The sequence below is a fragment of the Rhinoraja longicauda genome, chromosome 31, assembly GCF_053455715.1.
Source record: "Rhinoraja longicauda isolate Sanriku21f chromosome 31, sRhiLon1.1, whole genome shotgun sequence".
Classification (NCBI taxonomy): Eukaryota; Metazoa; Chordata; class Chondrichthyes; order Rajiformes; family Arhynchobatidae; genus Rhinoraja; species Rhinoraja longicauda.
The window spans coordinates 3597628-3624272 of record NC_135983.1 but is presented as its reverse complement, the minus strand read 5'-3'; the positions used below and the strand labels follow the sequence as shown (position 1 = coordinate 3624272).

The window sequence follows — 26645 nt, the reverse complement described above, 5'->3', positions numbered from 1 at the left end:
CTCATCCCATCCCATCCCATCTCATCTCACCTCCTCTCCTCTCATCCCATCTCATCCCATCTCTCCTCTCCTCTCCTCTCCTCTCCTCTCCTCTCCTCTCCTCCCGTCTCATCCCATCTCCTCTCCTCTCCTCTCCTCTCCTCTCCTCTCCTCTCCTCTCATCTCATCTCATCTCCTCTCATCCCCTCTCCTCTCCTCTCCTCTCCTTCTCTCATCTCATCTCATCCCATCCTATCCCATCCCATCCCATCCCATCAAGGGTGACAGGGTGGCGCAGCGGTAAAGTCGCTGCCTTACAGCGCTTGCAGTGCCAGAGACCCAGGTTCGATCCTGACTGCGGGTGCTGTACATTCTCCCCATGACCTGCGTGGGTTTTCTCCGAGATCTTCGGGTTCCCCCCGCACTCCAAAGATGTACAGGTTTGTAGGTTAATTGGCTGGGTATAAGAGTAAGTTGTCCCTAGTGTGTGTTAATGTGTGGGATCATTGGTCGGTGTAGACTCGGAGGGCTGAGTATCTCTCTGTATCTCTAAAACGAAAAAAAACCATCCCATCCCATCCCATCTCAGACAGCTAGAGAAACTCGGTGGGTCAGGCAGCATCTGTGGAGGAAATTGGACGAGGACATTTTGGGTCATTGCCCTTCTTCAGACTGAGGGGGGAGGTAGTGAATGGAGAGAGGTGAGAGGAGGGGGGTCGGGCAAGAGCTGGTGGACCCAGGTTAGGGGGACATAATTCACCTGACTCATCCTCCAATCAACCTGGACCCACCTATCACAGTTCAGTTTAGTTAATTGTTACATGTATCGAGGTACAGTGAAAAGCTTTTGTTGCGTGCTGACCAGTCAGCAGAAAGACAACACATGATTACAATCAAGCCATTTATAGTGTATAGTTAAACAATGAAGGGAATAACGTGAATAACGTTTAGTGCAAGATAAAGCCAGTAAAGTCTGATCAAGGATAGTCCGAGGTTCTCCAATGAGGTAGATAGTAGCACAGGACTGCTCTCTAGTTGTTGGTACGATGGTTTAGTTGTCTTATAACAGCTGGGGAAAAAAGTCCCTGAATCTGGAAGTGTTCTTGCCAGTTCTCGCCCCACACCTTCCCTTCACCTCTCCCTCCCTGCCTCCTCCCCTCTACTCTAGCACGCTCAAGAAGGGTCCCAGCCCGAAACATTGTCTGGATGTGACCCTCCACGGATGCTGCCTGACCCACTGAGTTCTTCCAGCACTCATGGTTCCAGCATCTGCAGTCTCTTGGTGTCTCCATCCCATCTCACTGATGCTGCCCACTGCTCATGACCACTCAGCCCTCCATTTAACATGTGATGTGTGTTTAATGCTCCTTTCTCTTAAAGTCCTGAACGTCAGCGCAGTTATTCACGAGGAGCCTGGTCGACGCAAGACCCACCCGCTCACCAGGCCTAGTGTGGGCTGCATAAGAGAGCCTGCTCTCCTCGTCGTTCAGCACCCAGACTCTTCACACTGACTCTTTTCCCATCTCTTGTCAGTCCTACAGACACCTGCAGTTATCACTTAAGTGGCACAAACGGGACCATCACCATCGAAGGGCCACTGCGGAGGAAAACCTTTCTGAAGGAGGGCAAGAAGCCAGCAGTAAGTCTTCCACAGGTTGTTTCCCATTTACACTCCTGGGTCAGCAGTCAAGACTGGTTCATTGTCCTGAAAATAACAATGACATTCTTACTTGCAGCAGCACAACAGGATATGTAAACATAGTACTCTGTAAGCAATATAATAAATGAAATAAAAGTTCAGTTTATATATATGTCTGTGTGTGTGCATTCAGTATATACACGGATGAGTCAAAACATTATGACCGCCTGCCTAATATGCTGTTGGTCCTTCTTGTGCCGCCAAAACAGCGCTGACCCGCCGAGGCATGGACTCTACAAGACCCCTGAAGGTGTCCTGTGGTATCTGGCACCAAAATATTAGCAGCAGATCCTTTAGCAGCACCCCACAAGCCTTGCCGTTTCAGAGATGCTCTGACCCAGTCGTCCGGCCATAAGAATTTGGCCCTTGTCAAAGTCGCTCAGGTCTTTACTCCTGCCCATTTCTCCTGCATCCAACACATCAACTTCAACAACTGACTGTTCGCTTGCTGCCCAATATATCCCACCCCTTGACAGGTGCCATTGTAACAAGATAATCAATGTTATTCGCTTCACCTGTCAGTGGTCATAATGTTTTGGCTCATCGGTGTATATGTGTGTGTACAACAAACGAAAAGAAGTTCTATATATATACTGAAATTTTATGTGTAATATATATACATGTGAAAAAATTGCACACACACACACACATATATATATATATACAATATGTGAATCTATGACTCTACAACTTTAGTTTGGTTCTGGGATACTATTCAGCAAAATACTGGCAGTAGAACTGGGTTACCAGCTCAACAATTCAAATTAACACAGGTGGAAAGGAATGAACCAAAACATAAGGATTTGGTGCATATTTAATGACCAGCATTGGAAGCAGCAGCTTCAGCAGGGATGGAGCCTGGTGCTGCACGATGTGTCAGGAACACTAAGGCAGCTGCTCCCCCTTGTGATCATTTCCAAACCAAACAGCTACCCTGCTGGCCATGGAAGCTCAGCTCATCGTTGCAGAGACTTCATGCACTTCCTTGGATGAGAGCAGCACCTCGATGTGAGGGAGTGAGAAGCTGGAGAGGAAGCTTCACTCACTCTCTGCGAGTGTTCCCCACTCACGCAGTAGTCATACAGCACGGAAACAGGCCCTTCGGCCCGACTTGCCCATGCTGACCAAGATGCCCCACCTCAATAGATAATGGACAATAGACAATAGGTGCAGGAGTAGGCCATTCGGCCCTTCGAGCCAGCACCGCCATTCAATGTAATCATGGCTGATCATTCTCAATCAGTACCCCGTTCCTGCCTTCTCCCCCTACCCCCTGACTCCGCTATCCTTAAGAGCTCTATCTAGCTCTCTCTTGAATGCATTCAGAGACTTGGCCTCCACTGCCTTCTGAGACAGAGAATTCCACAGATTCACAACTCTCTGACTGAAAAAGTTTTTCCTCAATTCTGTTCTAAATGGCCTACCCCTTATTCTTAAACAGTGGCCCCTGGTTCTGGACTCCCCCAACATTGGGAACATGTTTCCTGCCTTTGAGCAGGCTCCACTAGTCCCACCTGCCTGCCTGTCTGACCCATATCCCTTTGAACCTTTCCTATCCATGTACCTGTCCAAATGCCCTTTGAGCGGGCTGGTGCACTGTGAGCTCCACTTTCACTGGGTCATCCATGTACTCTGTATGCGATAAAAATGAACTTCAGATTCGGGATTAAAACTAAGATAAACGCAAAGTGCTGCAGTAACTCAGAGCTTCAGGCAGCATCGCTGGAGACAGTGGATAGTTGATGTTTCGGGTCGGGACCCTTCACACTCCACGGGCTCTGCCAGTCTTACCATCTGCATTTCAATCAATAAGGAATACAACATGGTTCATTATTAATACTAAAAGGGCTGCATTGTTCTGTTCGAAGTTTTCTTATAAGAGTAAGGGTTTAAAGCGTTGATGTTCTGAATCTAAGAACATAGAACATAGAATATCGCACAGGAACAGACCCTTCTGTCCACAATGTCTGGGCCAAACATGATGCCAAGACCAACTCCAAGCTGCCTGCTCATAATCTCCCATATCCCTCCATTTCCTGCAGATCCATGTGCTTGCCTGGAAGTCTCTTAAACACCACTATCGTATCTGCCACCACCTCCCCCGGCAACACGTCCCAGGCACCCACCAGCCTCGGTATGAAAAACCTTGTCCCGCACGTCTCCTTTAAACTTTGTCCTCTGGTATATGATATTTCCATCCTAAGCTATGGAAATGGACTGTCTTAAACCAGGCATCTCAAAGATGTGCAGGTTTGTAGGTTAATTGGCTTTGGTTTAATTGTAAATTGTCCCTAGTGTGTGTTGAATAGTGTCACTGTACAGGACGATCGGTGGGCCGAAGGGCCTGGTGCTGTCCTGCATCTGTAAAGTAAGGTGTCTAAACTAAAGGAAAGGGTGTGTGTCCCATACAAAGCTTACTGGCGGGTTGCAAATTTGACAATTCAGTGATCCTACCCTCCGGGTACTCCGGATTCCCCCCCCATCCCAAAGACGTGCGGGTTTGTAGGTTAATTGTCCCTCTGTAAATTGCCCCGAGTGTGCAGGGAGTGGATGGGAATGTTGGATAACATAAAACTCGTGTGAAGGGGTGTGGACTCGGTGGGCTGAAGGGCCTGTTTCCATGCTGTATCTCTAAACTCAATGCAGGGTGTAAGATACGTACATAGCGGCCGCACAACCTGCCCTCCCTCAGCTGGTGGTCAGCATGCCAGTTTGTTTAGCTGCTCTGTTTGTTTGGCCGAACTTTGAAGAATCTTTTCCTTTCTCCCAGCTGTCGTCGTGGACTCGCTACTGGCTCATTCTCTCGGGGTCACTCCTACTGTATTACAGCGCAAAAACCCTCCGAGCCTCCGAGCGGAAGCACGTGAGTAATCCCCGGCAAACACCGGACATGGCCACTTTGATTTTAAGATAGACGCAAGATGCTGGAGTAACGTAGCGGGTCAGGTCGGGCAGCATCTCTGGAGAAAAGGAATAGGTGATGCTTCTGGTCGAGACCCTTCTTCAGTTTATCCACTTTAGTTTAGAGGTACAGCGCAGAAACAGGCCCTTCGGCCCACCGCGTCCGCGCGGACCGCCGATCCCCGTACACTAGCATTATCCCACACACGAGGGACAATTTACAATTTTTACTGAAGCTAATTAACCTACGAACCTTTGGAGGGTGGGAGGAAAACAGAGCACCCGGACAAAACCCACGCGGTCACGGGGAGAACGTACAAACTCCGTACAGACAGTACCCGTAGTCGGGATGGAACCCGGGACTTCGGCACTGTGAGAGTCATACATCCCTCTCCACCACAGGCTGCCCAGTCTACCCCAGCCGATCACTGCATCGCTCGCTTCTGAAAGATACACAGGTGCAGCGGGTAGAGCTGCTGCCTCTCAGCACCAGAGACCCGGGTGTGATCCAGATCTCGGGTGCTGTCTGTGTGGAGTTTGCATGTTCTCCCTTTTGCAAGGGTTTCCTCCGGGTGCTTCGGGTTCCTCCCACCTCCCAAAGTAGGCCCTCTGTAAATTGCCCTGAGTGTGCAGGGAGGGGATGAGAAAGTGTGATCACATGGAACCAGTGTGAACAGGTGATCGATGGTCGGCGTGGACCCGGTGGGATAAAGGTCCTGTTTCCATGCTTTATCTCTAAACACACCAGCTCCAATAATGTCTCCCTCTTCTAAGTTTGGTCCATGCATCTTCATCTTCTCAAATCAAGGCAATGAGTGAGCCTCCCTTCAGAATTAATTCAGTGCTTAATCCTCGGTCTGTGTTTATCCATCAAATTCACAGATCCTTCTGCCACTGAGTGCAATGGTATCGGTTTGCTCAGAGAATGGACATTTCTCAATCCTGATGCCGAACTTTCTTCCTGTTTCTCCCCCTTTGACACGAGTATCCCAGTGACATGTCTGTGGGCTTATTCTTATCTTTGCTATTGGTATTGGTACTGTCACGCATGCCGACATAGAGTGCAGTCCTTGCTTTTGCCTGCTCTCCAGGCATGAGTATCATCAAACTGTACACAAGTGTAACAGGATGTGTTCAGGGCGGCACGGTTGCTGCCTTACAGCGCTTGCAGTGCCGGAGACCCGGGTTCGATCCCGACTATGGGTGCCGTCTGTACGGAGTTTGTACGTTCTCCCCGTGACCGCGTGGGTTTTCTCCGAGATCTTCGGTTTCCTCCCACACTCCAAAGACGTGCAGGTATGTAGGTTAATTGGCTTGGTGCATGTGTAAAATTGCACCTAGTGTGTGTAGGAAAGTGTTAATGTGCGGGGATCGCTGGTCAGTGCGGACTCGGTGGGCCGAAGGGCCTGTTTCTGCGTTGTATTTGCGCTGTATCTCTAAACTAAAAGGAAAAAAAAACCAGGGTACAGAATATCATGATACATCATAGTCAGAGTCGTAGGTCCTTAGGCCCAACTTACTCTACCCACTGCACCACTGTGTTGGATTGAAGGAAATGTTCTGAGAACATGCATAGAGTCATAGAGTCCCAACAGCACAGGAACAGGCCATTCGGCCCAACCCATCCATGCCAACCTGCATGACCTAGGTTGGTCATAGAGTGATACAGTGTGGAAGCAGGCCCTTCGGCCCAACTTGGCCACACTGGCCAACATGTCCCAGCTTCACTTCTCCCACTTGCCTGCGCTTGGTCCATATCCCTCCAAACCTGCCCTATCCATGTACCTGTCCAACTGTGTCTTAAGTGGTGGGATAGTCCCAGCCTCAACTACTTCCTCGGGCAGCTTGTTCCATACACCCACCACCCTTTGTGTGAAAAAATTACCCCTCAGATTCCTATTAAATCTTTTTCCCTCACCTTGAACCTAAGTTCTCTGGTCCTCGATTCACCTCCTCTGGGCAAGAGACTGTGCATCCACCTGATTTATACCTCTCATGATTTTATGCATCGCAATAAGATCACCCCTCATCCTCCTGCGCTCCAAGGAATAGAGTCCCAGTCTACTCAACCTCTCCCTACAGCTCACACCCTCTAGTCCTGGCAACATTCTTGTAAATCTTCTCTGAACCCTTTCCAGCTTGTCAACATCTTTCCTATAGCATGGTGCCCAGAACTGAACACAATACTCTAAATGCGGCCTAACCAACGTCTTATACAACTGCAACATGACCTCCCAACTTTTCTGCTCAATACTTTAACTGATGAAGGCCAATGTACCAAACACCTTTTTGACCACCTATCTACCTGCGACTCTACCTTCAAGGAACCATGCACCTGCACCCCTAGAACCCTGCTCCATAACACTCCCCAGAGCCCCACCATTCACTGTGTAGGTCCTGGCCTTGTTAGACATCTCAAAATGCAACACTTCACATTTCTCTGTAGATGTATCTCATTTGCCCAAGTTTGGTCCTTATCCCTCAAAACCTTTCCAATCCATGTACTTGTCCAAATATATTTCAAATACTGTTATGGGTTAAGGGGGGTTGATGGGGTTGGAGTGGGGGGTAGGGGAAGGAGGGGGGAAAGGGGGAGGTTGGGAGGGGGAGGAGAGGGTGCTGCACCAATGCAGGAGAGGTTTGGGCCCAACGGGTCCACTTGGTCCAGTGATTTTATACACCTCCCTATGATGACTTTCAGTCTTCTGCGCTCCAAGGAATAAAGTCCTAGCCTGCCCAACCTCTGTCTCTGTCATCCAGTGGGCATAATAATCCCCTGTGTAGGAAGAAAATGAGTGAAATCCAGTCTGGACAGTGGTGATAAACAGATTACTGTGATGTCTGTGTTGAATGGATTTGAGTGGGCTTGAATAAAGTCATCATGTGATGGCACACAGGCTTAAGCAGGCAGTTGTTCAACAGGCCCATGGGATGGGTTGTATGGGCCACAGTGAGTAAGCCCGAGGATGTGAACTATGTTGAGGCAGCTATCTCCTCTGCCAAACACTTGGTATCCCACCCTATTGCAACTCGGCGCGGCACGGTGGCGCATCGGTAGAGTTGCTGCCTCACAGTGCCAGAGACCCGGGTTCCATCCCGACTACAGGTCCTGTCTGTACAAAGTTTGCGCGTTCTCCCCGTGACCTGCGTGGGTTTTCTCCGGGTGCACCGGTTTCCTCCCAGACTCCAAAGACGTGCAAGTTTGCAGCTGAATTGACTTTGCTAAAAGATTGTAAGTCGTCCCTAGTGTGTAGGATGGTGGTAGTGTACAGGATCACTGGTCGGTATGCACTCGGTGGGCCAAAGGGCCTGTTTCCTCGTTGTATCTCTAAAGTAAACTAAACTAATCTTCCACACTATAATAAAAGAACAATGAGGGGAAAGATGGACACAAATTTGTTGGTTAATTGCTCTCCATAAAATTGCCCCTAATGTGTAGGGAATGGAAGCAAAAGTGGGATAACATAAACAGTCCCTTCGGCCCACTGAGTCCATGCTGGCCATCGAGTGTGAACAGGTGATAAACAGGGGCCAAATGGCCTGTTTCCATGCTGTATCTCTAAACTCTAAATTGGAGTGCATGCCAGCAATCTGAAGTTGGAAGACAAACTGGAAAAACATGGAGATTACCCAGTTCTCGAGAACGTAATCAGAGACTGCTCTCCCTGCCAACAGTAATTGACGATAAAGCTTGTGTTTGACATGAGTTAAGTGTTTGATGCAGCTCTTGATGGTCTGATTGAACTGATGGCTGTGTGTGTGTGTGTGTGTTTGGTTTGAACTGATGAGTGTGCCTTCCCCCTTCATGGAGGGCGTAATGGGATCTCACATGGATCTGATCTGGCTCTTGGTCTCTCATTGGGAGCATTGTGCTTGATCTGGGTGCCAAGAACACGATGTGCTGGTCGATATGGTCCAGTTGCATCTTGGAGACTCTTAGTTCAGCAGCATCTTCTGGGAGAATTGCTAGGGGCGGCACGGTGGCGCAGCGGTAGAGCTGCTAACTCCCAGCGCCAGAGACCCGGGTTCCATCCACACTGTGGGCGCTGTCTGTGTAGATTTGCACGTTCACCGTGTGACCGCATTGGTTTTCTCCGGGTGCTCCAGTTTCCTCCCACATCCCAAAGACATGCGGGTTTGTAGGTTAATCAGCCTCTGTAAGTTGTTGTCAGCATGTAGGATAGACCTGCTGTATGCGTGATCACTGGTTAGTGCAGTCTTGGTGGGCCAAGGGGCCAGTCTCCAACACTGTATCTCCAAACTAAACTATATCCAGTGGACAAAGGCCAAGATATAACGATGCTACTAAAACAACGGGGCAGCGGGTAGAGCTGCTGCCTCCCAGCGCCAAAGACCCAGATTTCATCCTGACCTCGGGTGCTGTCTGTGTGGAGTTTGCATGATCCCCCTGTGATCGTGTGGTTCCCTCCGAGTGCTCTGGTTTCCTCCCACATCCTAAAGATGTGCGGGTTTGTAAATTAATTGGGTGGGCAAGTGGGATAACATGGAACTAGTGTGAATGGGTGATCGATGGTGGGCGTGCTCGGTGGGCCGCAGAGCCTGAACCAACCTATACTAAACTAAGAAAGCTCAGCCGCACCATCTGTGGCCACGTCCACCCCAACTCAAGGTGAACATTGACTCTTTAGGGCAGCAAATGGAAGAACTGATGAGGTTTGGACCAGTCAGCCTCAATGGAACGACAGGCAAGGAGAGGTGAGGAAATACAGTGACACTGAAAGGCTGAAATATATTTATTTCAAAAGAGGTGGAGGAGTTTAGTTTAGTTTAGTTTAGTTTAGAGATACAGCACGGAAACAGGCCCTTCGGCCCACCAAATCCGCGCCGACCAGCGATCCCTGCACACTAACACTATCCCACACACACTAGGGACAATTTGTACCAAGCCAATTAACCTACAAACCTGTACGTCTTTGGAGTGTGGGAGGAAACCGAAGATCTCGGTGAAAACCCCCGCAGGTCACCGGGAGAACGTACAAACTCCGTACAGACAGCGCCCGTAGTCGGGATCGAACCCGGATCCCTGGCGCTGTACGGCAGCAAATCTACCGCTGCGCCACCGTGCGGCCCTACGAGTTGCGCTGCTAATCAGGGAGACTGTCACGATGGCATCAGAGAGGACGTGCTGCAGGGATCGTCCGCTGAGGTCACATGGGTAGAGCTCAGAGGTCAGAAAGGTGCAAGCACTCCAGCGGGGTTGTGGGAAAAGTAGATGAACTTCGAGCCTTAATCAGTGCTTGGGACGATGATGTCGTGGCCTTTGGGGAAATGTGGTTGTGACAGGGACACAACTGGCAGCTCAACGTGTCAATTGTTCACACAGGATAGGGAGGGGAGGCAGAAGAGGTGGAGGAGTTGTGTTGCTAACCAGGGAGTGTATCACAGCGGCACTCAGAGACCACACACTGGAGGGTTTATCCGCTGAGACCACATGGCTAGAGCTAAAAATAACAAAGGTGCAAGCACTCCAATGGGATTGTACTGCAGGACCCCCAATAGCCAGCGGGAGATAGAGGAACATGACTGTAGATGGGTTAGCAAACGTTGCCTGCACAATAGGGCTGTCTGAGTGGGTGACTTTAACCTCCCCCAATGTTGACTGGGTCTCGCTCAATGTCAAAGACAATAGATGGGGCAAAATCTATTGGGTGCATTCAAGAGCGTTTCCTGAAACGTGTGGATAGTCCAATCCGAGAAGGGAACATACTGGACCTTGTGTTGGGAATCAGCCTGGCCAGGTGACTGGTGTTATGGTGGAAGAGAATTCTTGGGATAGTGATCACAACTGCATAAGTTTAAAGATTATTTTGAATAGGGATAGGTTTGGACCTTGGAAGTAGTAAATTGCAGAAAGGCAAATTACGTTAACAGGCAGGAGATATCAAGAGTACATTGGGGGCCGTTGTTATTGGGTAAGTCCGCATCTGACATGTGGAGTCGTGTGAAGACCATTTGCTCAACGTCAGGACTGAGTAGGTTAACCTAAGATGAGCGTTTGTCGGCACTGGGCCTGCACTCGCTGGAGTTTAGAAGAATAGTGAAACGTACAGAATAGTGAAAGGCCTGGATAGAGTGGATGTGCAGAGGATGTTTCCACTAGTGGGAGAGTCTAGGACTAGAGGTCACAGCCTCAGAATTAAAGAGTGTTCTTTTAGGAAAGAGATGAGGAGGAATTTCTGTAGTCAGAGGGTGATGAATCTGTGGAATTCTTTGCCGCAGAAGGCTGTGGAGGCCAAGTCAGTGGATATTTTTTAAGGCAGAGATAGGTATATTCTTAAGAAGGGCAGGAGTAGCGAGTCTGGGTCAAGATGTGGTCGTAGAGTAGGAGGGCAGGAGAATGGGGTTAGAAGGAGGAGATAGATCAGCCATGATTGAATGGCGGAGTAGACTTGATGGGCCGAATGGCCTAATTCTACTCCTATCACTTATGACTGGCATGTTTCAGTAAGGAGGAACAATAAGGATGGCAAAGTATGGGAACCTTGGATGTCCAAAGAGGTGGTAAATTTGATCATAAAGGAAAAGCAGCCATATGCAAGGTTCAAGAAGATGAAATCAGATCAGGGGCTTTGATGGATATAAATCAAGGAGGAAAGAACTCAAGCGGGTGATTAGAAGGGCCAAAAGTGGCCACAAAACGGTCTTGGTGAGTCAGATTAAAGAAAATCCCAAGGCTTTTTATACCTACATTAAAAACAAGAGGGTAACCAGGGAGAAGGTAAATCCACTCAGGGCAAACGAGGGGAATCTGGAATGTTGGTGAGGTGCTAAAGGAGTACTTCATTTGTTTTTACCAAAAAGGACATGGAGGACAGTGAGATCAGTGTGGAGAATGTTAAATGGAGGGGCAGTGTGAGATTGAGATGTTGGGGCTCTTGAAGAGCAGTCTCCCCAGGACCCCATAGGACTTATTCCAAATTATTGAGAGAGGCAAGAGGGAACATTGCAGGAGCCTTGATGAAGATCTTTGCTTCTTGTTTAACCACAGAGGAGGCCTCACTGGGCTGGAGAGTAGCTAATATTCTTCCTTTACGAAGCAAAGATGAGAGAATCCAGGGAATTATAGGCCGGTGTGCCTCACGTCAGTGGTGGGGAAGTTATAGGAGAGGACTCTTTGGGATAGCATTTAGTCCCATCTGGAGGAGAATGGATTAGTTAGCGAGAGCCAGCAAAGCCTTCTCGTGTCTTACTAAGTTGATTGAGTTTGTTGTGGATGTGACAAAGGTAATGGATGGGGTAGGGTGGTGGATGGGGTAGGGTGGTGGATGGGGTAGGGTGGTGGATGGGGTAGGGAGGGTGGTGGATGGGGTAGGGTGGTGGATGGGGTAGGGTGGTGGATGGGGTAGGGTGGTGGATGGGGTAGGGTGGTGGATGGGGTAGGGTGGTGGATGGGGTAGGGTGGTGGATGGGGTAGGGTGGTGGATGGGGTAGGGTGGTGGATGGGGTAGGGTGGTGGATGGGGTAGGGTGGTGGATGGGGTAGGGTGGTGGATGGGGTAGGGTGGTGGATGGGGTAGGGTGGTGGATGGGGTAGGGTGGTGGATGGGGTAGGGTGGTGGATGGGGTAGGGTGGTGGATGGGGTAGGGTGGTGGATGATGTCCACATAGATTTTAGTAAGACATTTAATAAACTGCCATGGTAGGATGATCCAAAATATTAAGATGCATGGGATTAACAGTGACTTGATCATATGGATTCATATGGATCGTAATATGGATTGTCATCTTGTCGTGGTGGAGAAGCTTGTGTGGTCCTGAGATCCTGAGAGCGATGCCGTCTGGAGCTACGCTCCTTGTCGGTCACCCATGGCGGTAAGGTCGAGTGGGAGGTCCCTGACAAAGAGCAATCCGACCAAGACATCAACGGTGGAACAGGCGGAGGATGACGGCTGACTTTAGTGGAGCGTCACAACGGCTGGGAAGGCGGTTGAAGGCTGCAGCAGAAAAGGGTCCCCAGTCGTCTTGGACTCCACGCCACTGGATCCTGACCCAGATCTGTCAAGGACCGTGTGGTGGCTGTCTGTGCACCAGTCTCCCATGTGAAGAAAGCCAATGGAATGTTGGCCTTCATAACACGGGGAGTTGAGTATAGGAGCAAAGAGGTCCTTTTGCAGTTGTACAGGGCCCTAGTGAGACCACACCTGGTGTATTGTGTTCAGTTTTGGTCTCCAAACTTGAGGAAGGACATTCTTGCTATTGAGGGAGTGCAGCGTAGATCTACTAGGTTAATTCCCGGAATGGCGGGACTGTCATACGTTGAAAGACTGGAGCGGCTGGGCTTGTATACTCTGGAATTTAGAAGGATGAGAGGGGATCTTATCGAAACGTATAAGATTATTACGGGGTTGGACACGCTAGAGCCAGGAAACATGTTCTCGATGTTGGGGGAGTCCCGGACCAGGGGCCACAGTTTAAGAATAAGGGGTAGGTCATTTAGAACGGAGATGTGGAACAACTTTTTCCTTCAGAGAGTTGTGAATCTGTGGAATTCTCTGCCTCAGAAGGCAGTGGAGGCCAATTCTCTGGATGCTTTCAAGAGAGAGCTAGATAGAGCTCTTAATGAAAGCAAAGTCAGGGGGTATGGGGAGAAGGCAGGAACGGGGTACTGATTGAGAATGATCAGCCATGATCACGGTGAATGGCGGTGCTGGCTCGAAGGGCCGAATGGCCTCCTCCTGCACCTATTGTCTATTGTCTCCCCACGTTAAACAAAGTCACGCACAGGCGTCCGACCCTAACGGAGAGGACAGTCATACTCGCTTCGAGTGACCGCCGATGATGATGATGATGAATGGCTTACTGGTAGAAGGCAGAGAATTGTGGTGGACGGACAATACTCAGACTGGAGGTCTGAGACCAATGAAGACCAATGAAGTTCCTCAGGGCTGTTGTGGGAGCTCTGCTGTTTATGATACTAATAAATAACTTGGACGTAAACAGAGTAGGTTTACCAATGACACCAACATTGTCTGGGTCGCGGACTGTGTGGAGGACTGCCAAAGTATACAGCGGGATATGGATTAACTACACAAATGGCTGGAGAAATGGCACGAGGAGGTTAATGCGAGCAAGTGTGAGGTGTGGCACTTTGGCAGGTGGAGTGTAAGGGGAAAATGTACCATTAATGGCAACACCCTAAACAGCATTGATGTACAGAGGGAACTTGGGGTGCAAGTTCATCACTTCCTGAAAGTGATAACACAAGTGAATAGAGTGGTAAAGAGGGCATGTAGTATCCTTGCTTTCATAGGTGAGGGTTTCTTTTCAGCTCAGTTTTAAATGGCCTCCCCTTTATTCTAAGACTGTGGCCCCTGGTTCTGGACTCCCCCAACATTGGGAACATTTTTCCTGCATCTAGCTTGTCCAGTCCTTTTATAATTTTATATGCTTCTATAAGATCCCCACTCATCCTTCTAAGCTCCAGTGAATACAAGCCTAGTCTTTTCAATCTTTCCTCATATGACAGTCCCGCCATCCCAGGGATCAATCTCGTGAACCTACGCTGCACTGCCTCAATTACAAGGGTGTCCTTCCTCAAATTAGGAGACCGAAACTGATATGAGAGGGGAAAAGAGGTAGTGACCAGGGTGAGGCTGGTCCTTGATTATGCTGGCGGCCTTACCGAGGCAGTGTGAAGTGTAGATGGAGACAATGGAAGGGAGGGTGGTTTGTGTGATGGTCTGGGCTACATCCACAGCTCTTGCAGTCGTGGATGGACCTTTTTTTAACCTAATCATGCCAGCATTTATTGTCCAATCTTACGTAAATTTGGCATATCCCCAAATGGCACAACGGTAGAGTTGCTGCCTCACAGTGCCAGAGACCCGGGTTCGATCCTGACTACAGGTTCTATTTGTACGGAGCTGGGTATGTTCTCCCTATGACCGCGTGGGTTTTCTCCGAGTGCTCTGGTTTCCTCGCACACTCCAAAGATGTGCAGGTTTGTAGGTTAATTGACTTCAGTAAAAATTGTGAATTGTTCCTAGTGTATTGGATAGTGCTAGTATACAGGGTGATCGGCGGTCGGCACGGACTCGGTGTGCAGAAGGGCCTGTTTCTAAAGTCTAAAGCCTAAGACTCCGACCAACTGAATCGGGATCATGTTTTACAATATTTCTCAGATTCCAGGAACCACTTAAACATTCCATGGATATCGTGTAAAGGGGCTATAATGTGAGAAGGATTGCAAGCTATCCAAAATCATAATCAACCAAAATCTGAGCAGCCAATGCATTGGAGAAACTACTAAAGAAATGCTTCTGCATATTTTGCTTGGCCATGCAATGAAGTTTACAGCACTTATTTATTTGTGTTATTTTAAGTAGCTTTTGAACGACGTTTGTGCTGGACTGTTTAAATCTGAACTACATTCACCCGTGAACTTTCTGTTTAAAAGTTGCATTCTTTTAAGATGCAGTTTTGATAAGCTACTATTTCAAAATCAAGTATGAAAATTACACAAGCAGATCAGAGAAACCATAGAAACATTGAAAATAGGTGCAGGAGTAGGCCATTCGGCCCTTCCAGCCTGTACGCACCGCCATTCAATATGATCATGGCTGATCATCCAACTCAGTATCCTGTACCTGCCTTCTCTCCATACCCCCTGATCCCTTTAGCCACAAGGGCCACACCTAACTCCCTCTTAAATATAGCCAATGAACTGGCCTCAACTACCTTCTGTGGCAGAGAATTCCACAGATTCACCACTCTCTGTGTGAAAAAAAACTTTCTCATCTCGGTCCTAAAAGACTTCCCCCTCATCCTTAAACTGTGACCCCTTGTTCTGGACTTCCCCAACATCAGGAACAATCTTCCTGCAACTAGCCTTAAGAATTTTGTACGTTTCTATAAGATCCCCCCTCAATCTTCTAAATTCCAGCGAGTACAAGCCGAGTCTATCCAGTCTTTCTTCATATGAAAGTCCTGCCATCCCAGGAACCAAATCTGTCTTTGATCGTAGCATGAGCAATTCAGAGGCAGCTGTGTTTCGATTGAAAGTTACATCATCCTGACCACAGGTGCTGTCTGTGTGGAGTTTGTTCACGTTCTGCCTGTGACTGCGTGGGTTTCCTCCGGGTGCTCCGGTTCCCTCCCGTATCCCAAAAGACGTGCAGGTTTGTAGGTTAATTGGCCCTCTGTAAATTGCCCCCTAGTGGATGAGAAAGCGAGATAACTTAAGAGTAGTGTGAGCGGCTGATTGATAGTTGCTGTTGGACTCGGTGGGCTGAAGCGCCTGTTTCCCCGCTGTGTCTCTACAAAAAAGGACGAGAGGTAGATTACTGTAGGGAGGGCTGCAGGTGCTGGTTTACACCGAAGGAAGACACAAAATGCTGGAATAACTCTCAGGGATAGCAGCATCTCTGGAGAAAAGGAATGGGATGTTCTTTATATCCAGCATTTTGTGTCTATCTTCAGTGAGAAATAGCTTAGTTTAGTTTCGAGATACAGAATGGAAACAAGTCTTCCATTCCACTGAGTCCATGCCGACCGACCACTGCTCACACGAGTTATATGTTTACCCAGTTTTACCATATTCAAGAATGTCATTCTATTGGCAGTTTTACTTATTTCTTTTCTGTTAATATCATTATTCTGACAAACCTGATGGAGTAAGCAGTTTTGTAAGGTTTTTTAACCATCGAACAGAACTGTTCAGCCGCTTGTCATTCTCCTCCCAACAGTTCAAGTCGTCGCCCAGTAAGAAGGTGTCGGTGGCTGGCTGGATGGTGGTCCTCCCCGATGACCCTGAACACCCAGATATCTTCCAGCTGAGTGACCCGGATAAAGGTGAGCACAAGGTTTCACCGGGACGCCCCTCAGACACAGTGGGTAGAGCTGGCTTCAAACCTCTGACCGCATGGTTTGCAACTTCTGCTCCAACTTCTGCACCCATTTCTTCCCACCTCCCAAAGACATGCGGGTCACAGGTTAATTGGCCACTGTAAGTGGCCCCCAGTGTACAGGGCGACACTGTGGTGCAGCGGTAGAGTTGTTGCCTTACAGACCCGGGTTCAATCCTGACTACGGGTGCTGTCCGTATGGGGTTTGAATGTTCTCCTTGGGACCACATGGGTTTTCTCTGGTTGCTCCGGTCTTGTCCCACACTCCAAAGACGAACAGGTTTGCAGGTTAATTGGCTTCAGTAAAATTGCCAATTGTCGCTTATGTGAAGGATAGTGTTAGTGTGCGGGGATCGCTGGTCGGTACAGACTCGGTGGGCTGAAGGGCCTGTTTCCACACTGTATCTCTAAACTAAACTCAACGAAGGCGAGTAGTAGAACCTGGGGAGAGTTGATGCGAATGTTGGGAGCATGGTTGAACAACATGTTGGTGAGGCTGCAGAGAGTCATACAGTGTGAAAACAGGCCCTTCAGCCCAACTTGTCCACACCGGCCAACATGTCCCAGCTACACTAGTCCAACCTGCCTGCGCTTGGTCCATATCCCTCCAAACTTGTCCTATCCATGTAACTGTCTAACTGTTTCTTAATCGTTGGGATAGTACTGGTAGCGCAGCAGTAGAGTTGCTGCTTTACAGCGAATGCAGCGCTGGAGACTCAGGTTCGATCCTGACTACGGGTGCTGTACTGTAAGGAGTTTGTACGTTCTCCCCGTGACCTGCGTGGGTTTTCTCCGAGATCTTCGGTTTCCTCCCACACTCCAAAGACGTACAGGTATGTAGGTTAATTGGCTGGGTAAATGTAAAAATTGTCCCTAGTGGGTGTAGGATAGTGTTAATGTGCGGGGATCGCTGGGCGGCACGGACTTGGTGGGCCGAAAAGGCCTGTTTCCGGCTGTATATATATGATATGATATGATATGATATGATATACCTCCTCTGGCAGCTTGTTCCATACACCCACCGCACTTTGTGCGATAATGTTACCCCTCAGATTCCCATTAAATCTTTTACCCTTCACCTTGAAGAGTCCTCAGGCTCTTGATTCCCCAACTCTGGGCAAGAGACTCTGTGCATCGAACCAAACTTTTCCTCATGATTTTATACACCTCTTTCAGATCACCCCTCATCCTCCTGCGCTCCAGGGAATAGAGTCCCAGCCTACTCAACCTCTCCCTATAGCTCACACCCTCTAGTCCTGGCAACATCCTCGTAAATCTAAATTTGGAGTATTTAGTTCAATTTTGTTTCCACACTGCAGTAGGAGGGATGTGATTAAGTTGGAAAGAGTGCAGAGAAGATTTCCGAGAAGGTTGCCAGGTCTTGAGGGCCTGAGCCATAGGGAGAGGTTGGTCAGGCTAGGACTCTCTTTCTTGAACCTCAGGAGGCTGAGGGATGATCTTACAGAGGTGTGTAAAATAGGGGAATAGATAGGGCGAGTCTTTTCCGTGGGGTAGGAGAATCAAAAACCAAAGGGCATAGGTTTAAGGTGAGTCTGAAGGGTCCCAACACAAAACGTCACCTCAGTTCAGGTTAGTTTATTGTCACATGTACTGAGGTACAGTGAGAAGCTTATTGTCACATGTACTGAGGTACAGTGAGAAGCTTATTGTCACATGTACTGAGGTACAGTGAAAAGCTTATTGTCACGTGCTATACAGTCAGCAGAAAGACAATACATGATTACAATGTACAGATGCTTCCATCCAGTGTACAGATACAGGATAAAGGGAATAACATTTAGTGCAAGATAAAGTCAAGTAAACTCTGTTTAAACATAGTCCAAGGGTCTCCAATGAGGTAGATAGTAGTTCAGGACCGCTCTCTAGTTGTTGATAGGATGGTTCAGTTGCCTGATGACAGCTGGGAAGAAACTGCCCCTGAATCTGGAGGTGTGCGTTTTCACACTTCTGTACCTCTTGCCTAATGGGAGAGGGGAGAAGAGGGAGTGACCGGGGGTGAGACTGGACCTTGATTATGCTGGTGGCCTTTCCGGGACAGCGTGAGGTGCAGATGGAGTCAATGGAAGGGAGGTTGGTTTGTGTCCGTGTTCAGCAGAGATGCTGAGTTACTCTAGCACTTTGTGTCATTTTTGGTAAAACAGCATCTGCATTTCCTTCTATCACCTGTGATTTACTAAATCATACGAAACTGGTTTAAACAGAGTAAAATATTTTTCGAAGGTATCACTGGAGTTAGGCAGGTCAGGCAGCATCTTGGAGAGAAGGAATGGGTGACGTTTTAGGTTGAGACCCTTCTTCAGACTGATGTCAGGGGGGCGGGACAAAGAAAGGATATAGGTGGAGACAGGAAGACAGTGGGAGAACTGGGAAGGGGAGGGGAACAGAGGGACAGAGGAGCTATCTAAAGTTAGAGAAGTCAATGTTCATACCGCTGGGCTGTAAGCTGCCCAAGCGAAATATGAGGTGCTGTTCCTCCAATTTCCAGTGGGCCTCACTATGGCACTGGAGGAGGCCCATGACAGAAAGGTCAGACTGGGAATGGGAGGAGGAGTTGAAGTGCTCAGCCGCCGGGAGATCAGGTTGGTTAAGGTGGACCGAGCGAAGGTGTTGAGCGAAACAATCGCCGAGCCTGCGTTTGGTCTTGCCAATGTAGAGAAGTTGACATTTGGGACACAACACAAAATATTTTTTGTGTATTTTGTTGTCGCATCTCTGAAGCTGGTCACGTCACAGGACTAAAGTGATTGGTATAGTTTAGTTTAGAAATACAGCGTAGACACAAGCCCTTCGGCCCAGCGATTCCATGCCGACCACCTGTCAGCATTGTTTCTATGTTATCCCACTTTCTCATCCACTCCCTGACAAAGGCCAATTAACCAACAAACCCGCATGTCCTTGGGATGTGGGAGGAAACCGGATCACCTGGAGGAAACCGACGCGGTCACAGGGAGAAGGTGCAAACTCCACACTAACAGCACCCGAGGTCAGGATCGAACCCAGGTTTCTGACGCTGTGGGGCAGCAGCTCTACCAGCTGCGCCACCGTGCCGCCCCTGTAAATGTTATTGCCCTTGTTCTCATGATGTGTCTGCTTCCATTGACAGGAAATGTTTACAAGTTCCAGACCAGCTCCCGGTTTCATGCTATACTGTGGCACAAGCACTTGGACGATGCTTGCAAGAGCAACAGGCCACAGGTAGGTTTGCAGATGCGTGCACACTGAAGCATGGAGTAAGAGCACACTAGGAACTACTTACAGAGAGCAAAACAGCCTTCTCAGACTGCGGCATTCATTTACAAATGTTTAGAAGTGATAGGAGCAGAATTAGGTGATTCGGCCCATCAAGTCTACTCCACCATTCAGTCATGGCTGATCTATCTCTCCCCCCTAACCCCATGCTACTGCCTTCTCCCCATAGCCCCCGACACCCTATATTGAATTACACGAGACATGATGCAAAAGTTTAATACCCATTACCGATCATGAATTTAATTTTAATTGCATTTGAACGTCATGCAGATGTGAACTATGGAAGTAGGTATCTGGAATACAACCATACAGAGGTAGATAGCTGGAAAAAACTGCCAGAGGAGATAGTTGAGGCATGGATAGGAAAGGTACATGGATAGGAAAGATTTAGAGAGATATGGGCCAAATGCAGGCAAATGGGACTAGTTTAGATTGGGCTGAAGTCAGAAGGGACTCGACCCATTCCTTCCCTCCAGAGATGCTGCCTGTCCCGCTGAGTTACTCCAGCATTTTGTCTACCTTTAGATGGGGCTTCTTGCTTTGCATGGGTGAGTTGGGCCGAATGGCATGTTTTCTGTCCTGTATGACTGTAAAATGAAGGGGTTAGGAGAAGCAACACCATGGATTAACCCCTTCCCTCCCATCTGCTTGCAGATACCCACCAACCTTATGTCGTTTGAGTGAACATTTGGAGACCGCACACAAGACGTGATCAAAGTGCCAACCCAAGCAATGGGAAATCAAACTCTTGTGGATTAATAACAAGGGAAAGTGAAGAAACAAAAAAGAAAAACCTTGCAAGGAGTAAATTGTTCGACTGCCAGTGTTGAAAACAGAAGCACTTTTTTTTGACACTCTTACTACCTGACCCCCCCCCACCCCAGAATGATTTTGGTAGGTTTTGAAAAAAGGGATGTGATTGACTGATCCCGATTACTAGTGTTGGCCGGTGAGACTGGGCAGAGCTTTGGAGTCGGTGGAAGCACCAACCACTTTGTGAAGATGACAGTGTGACCAAGGAGCTGTGTGTGTAATGACTGCTGCCAGAAAACATTTTTTTTTAAATGTTTGGTTTTTATTCTTAAGCTGCTTTATTGTGAACAATTTTTTAGCCCATGTTGGGTATTAACTTTCTTATGCACAAATCAAGATACTACTGACAGTATTAACAGGCTGCGTTGAGTGGTGTTTAAGAGAAAAGAAAAATCAGTGAACGAGTGTTTTAAAAAAAACAAAATGAAATGCACCGAAAGGTTTGGAGCACAGTCTGCCTCTGCTTTGGTGACCAGTACCCAAGTTGTTCTTGCATTTCTCAAGTGGTGTACTCAGTGTGAATTTTGAACAAACCCAACAGATATAGCCCCCACTGCATCCCACCCCAACAATGTTGCCATCAAAGGTAACCTGGCCTTGCCTGGCAGTATTCCAAAGAGGTTGGTTTGGTGTTCTGGCCTGCTTCTTTATCCAGCAACACGCCGTAACCCTAATCATTCTCTCCACTGGTGTAGACAACATCAGTCAATCTGCCTCAAGGCCAATATTTTCTGTTTTGCCCCAGTTTTCCATTATTGGAGACTCCTGTATCGTTGTCTTCTGCCATTCCACTGGCTTCCAGCAATTCTAATAGTATTTTCAATTCCCCCAGTATCCATTCTGTGGAGCCAGTTTGAATTATTTCCATGTGTAAACATCATAGTTACGTGACAGTGTAATCTAGGATATACTTCATTTGTCCTGTATTGTTTAAAGATTGTAGAAAATAGACAAAGATACGAATCAAAAATTGAGTTCAAAAATCTTCATAATCCATACAAATGAAACTTGAATGGATTTTCATTATTATTTGAAGAGAAAAGTATTACAACTTGAAACTTGTCCCATCCCACTGCACTTCATGGTTTCCACTTCAAATATTCTATTTATAAAAGATTTTTTTTTCTTTAAATAGTATGTCTGTGACAATTGAGGCAAGCCCCAAGGTGACTTTATCCATTCACACTGAATCTCTGGTCCCTCAGTAAGCAGGTCAGGTTCCCTATGATGACAAGATGTGGGTGGTTCTGAAGGAGGTTAAAAGCACCTGTTCTCATTTTCTGTGCCAGAATCACAAGCCTTCCCCACCCGCAAGCATTGTGAAATAACTTAGGCTTAATTTGCGCGTACAACTTAAAGCACCTGGCTACATATGAAGCTCTGCAAAGTATGATTTCTCGAGTCCCTACCCCGCCCCCCCATCTCTTGAACGGGGACTAGACCGAGAATGACGATAAGCAAGTTATTTTGCAGCAGGGTCGAGAGAAAGATCTTCAAGCTGTTCGTCAGTTCCTCCCTTTGTTTCAAAAGGTACCTGCAGCAGGCTGATGTAGATTTGAAAGGCCTTTTAGTTTGCTTGGCGCCATTGTGAGTTGTGTAATATATTACTGGCTGTGTACTCTCGGCTTTAGATCATGTGCCAAGCCCTGGCTTCTATGTAACCTGCCCCTGCAGAAAAAAAATGTTTCCGTCTGTTCAGAAGATCTAGGAGCAGGATTAGGCCATTCAGCCCATCAAATCTACCCCACCATTCAATCATGGCTGATCTATCTTTCCCTCTCAACCCCATTCTCCTGTCTTCGCCCCATGACACCCTGTCACAATGCACAGGGCTGAATCCCTATAACAAATTGATGGAAACACGTCAAAACCAATTTAGTGGCAATGAAGCATATTACATAGGAAGAATAATGAAGGAACAGGCCATTTCGCCCAACCAAACCATGCTGGTGTGTACACTGGACCCGTGCTGCCTTCTGTCTGTTTATCTTCTAAATCTACTGGCATAACTCTTTATTCCTTCCTCGCTTGTGTTTGTCCAGCTTCTCCCTAAATGCATCAGTGCTATCTGCTTCAATAATTCCCTGTGGAAGCAGGCCCCACTGTTGTTTGGGTGAAGGAGGCTCTTCTGATTTTCACGTGGTGTTGCGTTTCTTGGTGTTACGTCTTCCACTAACATCCTCTAGCTGTGGTCTTTCACTCAAGTGCAAATCTCTAACCAAACCTTGTTTTATGTTAAATACATCAATTGGATTACCCATCAGCTTCCTTCTTTCCACCTTGAGTTAGGTGAAAGAAAATTCTTACAGGATTATGCTACAACAATCCTACAGCCAATTCCTATGAAACACATGCCATGCACATTTCCCTTGCATGCAAGGTATTGCAATAGAACCTGTTAAATTGGTTTTAAAGTGCAGGTTTGATCTATAACTAGATATGCTACATCTTCCTTTGAGGGGAATAATGGGCTGTCTGCATAAGATATTTTGTCAGCCTTTTCTCTTTGAAGCTGATAGATGCACATTTTAAGAGGCATGTTGATGCTTGAAGGTTGTCCCAGGAAGCTAGCCCCATTTCCCCACAGTGACATACTCAAAATGACTGCTGCAACCAAGTTTCATTGTTTCCCTTCCTTTTCTTCTGTGCGATTCACTGACAAACCCATGTGCAACTTTCTTTATCCTCAAGGGTCGCCCGATACTTTAATTCAAGAGTTTATCCAACTCTCATTCACTAAACGTCAGTGTATACCTCCGTTGCAAATACAGATTCGCTTGGCATTCATCGAGATACAAATGTGAAGTCCAATTCCTAAAAGCTGGTGTGAATCATATTTATTTTTTATTAGTTGTCGCTAACACAAACCTGTTTCCCTGTACAGTTGACGTTCGACCCAAACCCTGTTTTGTCTTTGCCCCCTCGTCCTTACTTATCTTGGTGTGTTCGTCACTATCAATTGAGATGACTGTTTGGTTTGCTTGGGCAGTGTGACCACCAACTCCCAATGCTAAATTACAGCACATTTGTTTGGCTAAGACCAATTCAAGGTTGATCGATGTTGCCACTGTAAAATGACCTGTACATTTTCATACAGTTCCAAGGGGAAAAATGTTGACTATCACGGGACTGTCATATGTTGAAAGACTGGAGCGACTAGGCTTGTATACACTGGAATTTAGAAGGATGAGAGGAGATCTTATCGAAACATATAAGATTATTAAGGGATTGGACACACTAGAGGCAGGAAACATGTTCCCAATGTTGGGGGAGTCCAGAACCAGGGGCCACAGTTTAAGAATAAGGGGTAGGCCATTTAGAACGGAGATGAGCAAAAACTTTTTCAGTCAGAGAGTTGTAAATCTGTGGAATTCTCTGCCTCAGAAGGCAGTGGAGGCCAATTCTCTGAATGCATTCAAGAGGGAGCTAGATAGAGCTCTTAAGGATAGCGGAGTCAGGGGGTATGGGGAGAAGGCAGGAACAGGGTACTGATTGAGAATGATCAGCCACGATCACATTGAATGGTGGTGCTGGCTCGAAGGGCCGAACGGGCGACTCCTGCACCTATTGTCTATTGACTAAGGTTATTCGCATGCCGTCTGTGTTGATGTGGGTTTTTTTTATAACTGCTAATTTCTGTTCTAACCACTGAACCAGACTGCTCCATGGATGTTCTTTGCTAAATGATGTTACCTCAGGCTTGTATCAAGTTGCTTTTATGTCAGCTTGTTACATTGATGGCGCAGTCTCATTCACTCAGTAAATAAATTGCTGTTAGAAATGTGTCCCCTCCTTGCAATGATCTGAATATGTTCTTGGGATCTATGCGTGCGTTACATTTTTGTGGATTTGCTTGTTGGGTTGGCCACATCTTCCCATCTCCACCCCTTTCTGCTTTCCGCAGAGACCGTTCCCTCCGTAACTCCCTGGTCCACTCGTCCCTTCCTACCCAAACCACCCTAACCCCGGGTACTTTCCCCTGCTACCGCAGGAGATGCAACACCTGTCCCTTTACCTCCCCCCTCAACTCCATCCAAGGACCCAAACAGTCTTTCCAGGTGAAGCAGAGGTTCACCTGCACCTCCTCCAACCTCATCTATTGTATCCGCTGTTCCAGATGTCAACTTCTCTACATCGGCGAGACCAAATGCAGGCTCGGCGATCGATTTGCTCAACACCTTCGCTCAGTCCGCCTTAACCAACCTGATCTCCCGGTGGCTCAGCACTTCAACTCCCCCTCCCACTCCCAGCTTGTTGGAGGGGAATCATTTCAGTCTCAGCTGTGGTCGGAAGCCTCGTAGGTTTCTCTTGTCAGCTGCTGCTGCCCTACACCACTCCACGCAAAGGTGAAAAGGATCACAACAGGTCCAACTCAGCCTGGAAGTACCAAGCTCTTGAGGATACAGCTGGAGCCTTGGTCTCCATCTTGGCTGTTTCTCCAAACTCCCACAGGGGCATTGGACCAGGTACATAAGTTACTCAAGCCAAGGACAATACTACAGTGGATCGGGCTTTGTAAAATGATGGGGCAAGAGGGAATTAAGGACGTAAGGAATAATTTCAGAGGTCTGAAAGCTTTATAGTTCCCAGTGAGTAAGCAATGTGGGTTCATGAAGAGACTAAGCCTGTTCTCCCTCAACATTGTTCCACTTGAATCCAGTAACATTTCTATCAACAGTGGTACTTTACAGAAGCCAATTAACCTACAGACCCGCATGGCTTTGGGATGCGGGAGGAAACCGGAGCACCTGGAGAAAACCCACGCAGTCACAGAGAGAACATGCAAACTCCACACACAATTATCAATTCAGTTTGCTTGGAATCCAGTGCCAGAGACCCAGGTTCTAACTGGGGGTCGGGTACTGCCAGTGTGGAGTTTGCAGGTTCTCCCTATAACCGCTTGGGTTTCCTCTGGGCGCTCCAGATTCCTCCCACATCCCAAAGACGTGTGGGTTTGTAGGTGAATTGGTCTCTGTAAATTGTCCCTAATGTGTAAGGAGTGGTTGAGAAAGTGGGATAACATAGTAGTGTGAACAGTGATTGATGGTCGGCGTGGGCTTGGTGGACCGAAGGGCCTCTTTCCATTCTGTATCTCTAAATTAAATTGAGATTAAAGGCATAGTTTTTGCTTACGATGTTTATAGTGCAAGATTAATTCCAAAGATGCCCCACAGAGGTGAGCTTGTGATTCTGACACCTAGCTAGAATTCTTCACAAACTCTACACTTTGATTTCAATTTGTGAATTTATACACAACCCACAGGGAGAACGTACAAACTCCATACAAACAGCACCCGTAGTTGGGATTGAACCCGGGTCTCTAGCGCTGCAAAGCAGCAACTCCACTGCTACCCAAGTCCCAGCCTCTCCCTGTAGCTCAGGCCTACGAGTCCTGGCAACATCCTTGTAAACCTTCTCTGCACTTTTTTTTGCTTAATGACATCCTTCCTAGTTCAGGGCAACCAAAACTAAAGACAATATACAGAATACCTTTATTGTCATTCGATACCGAACGAAAATCATTTGCCAGCAGTCACAGAGCAAAACAAAGAACACAAGACACACAACCCCCACACAAACATCCATCACAGTGACTCCAAAACACCCCCTCACTGTGATGGAGGCAAAAAAACTTCCTCTCTCTTCCCCCATGCCCCTCCCACGGACAGACAGCTCGACCCCTACCGAGGCGACCGACCCGCACAGCCCCCGCAAGGAGATGGAAGGTCCAGCGGCCGAGCCGCACCGGGCGATGGAAGGCCCCGTGGCCGAGCCGTACCGGGCGATGGAAGGCCCCGTGGCCGAGCCGCACCGGGCGATGGAAGGCCCCGTGGCCGAGCCGTACCGGGCGATGGTAAGTCCCGCGGCCGAGCCGTACCGGGCGATGGAAAGTCCCACGGCCGAGCCGCGCCGCGCTGGAAAGTCCTACGGCCGCACCGAACGATGGAAAATCCCGCGGCCGAGCCGCGCCGGGCGATGGAAGGCCCCGCGGCTGAGCCTCATCCCGAGGAAGAGACCTAAAAAAAGAAAGATTTCCCCCACCACCCCCCACACATACACAGCCAAAAACAAACCACCCCAACACCAACACACAAACAAAAAAAGAAAAAGGACAGACTG

At 48.0% G+C, this 26645-nt stretch overlaps 1 protein-coding gene across 3 annotated transcripts in view; it reads left to right on the top strand.

The window, feature by feature from the left end:
- ralgps1 (Ral GEF with PH domain and SH3 binding motif 1) overlaps window positions 1–25579 on the top strand; it is a 714125-nt gene extending 688546 nt beyond the window's left edge. For all 3 annotated transcript variants that reach the window (XM_078426449.1, XM_078426450.1, XM_078426448.1), the window contains 5 exons: window positions 1513–1618; window positions 4449–4541; window positions 16284–16389; window positions 19567–19658; window positions 20367–25579. In XM_078426449.1, coding sequence (XP_078282575.1) covers window positions 1513–1618; window positions 4449–4541; window positions 16284–16389; window positions 19567–19658; window positions 20367–20396 — 427 coding nt within the window. In that variant the 3' untranslated portion in view covers window positions 20397–25579. The remainder of the gene's footprint in view (window positions 1–1512; window positions 1619–4448; window positions 4542–16283; window positions 16390–19566; window positions 19659–20366) is intronic.
- The last annotated feature ends 1066 nt before the right edge of the window (window positions 25580–26645 follow it).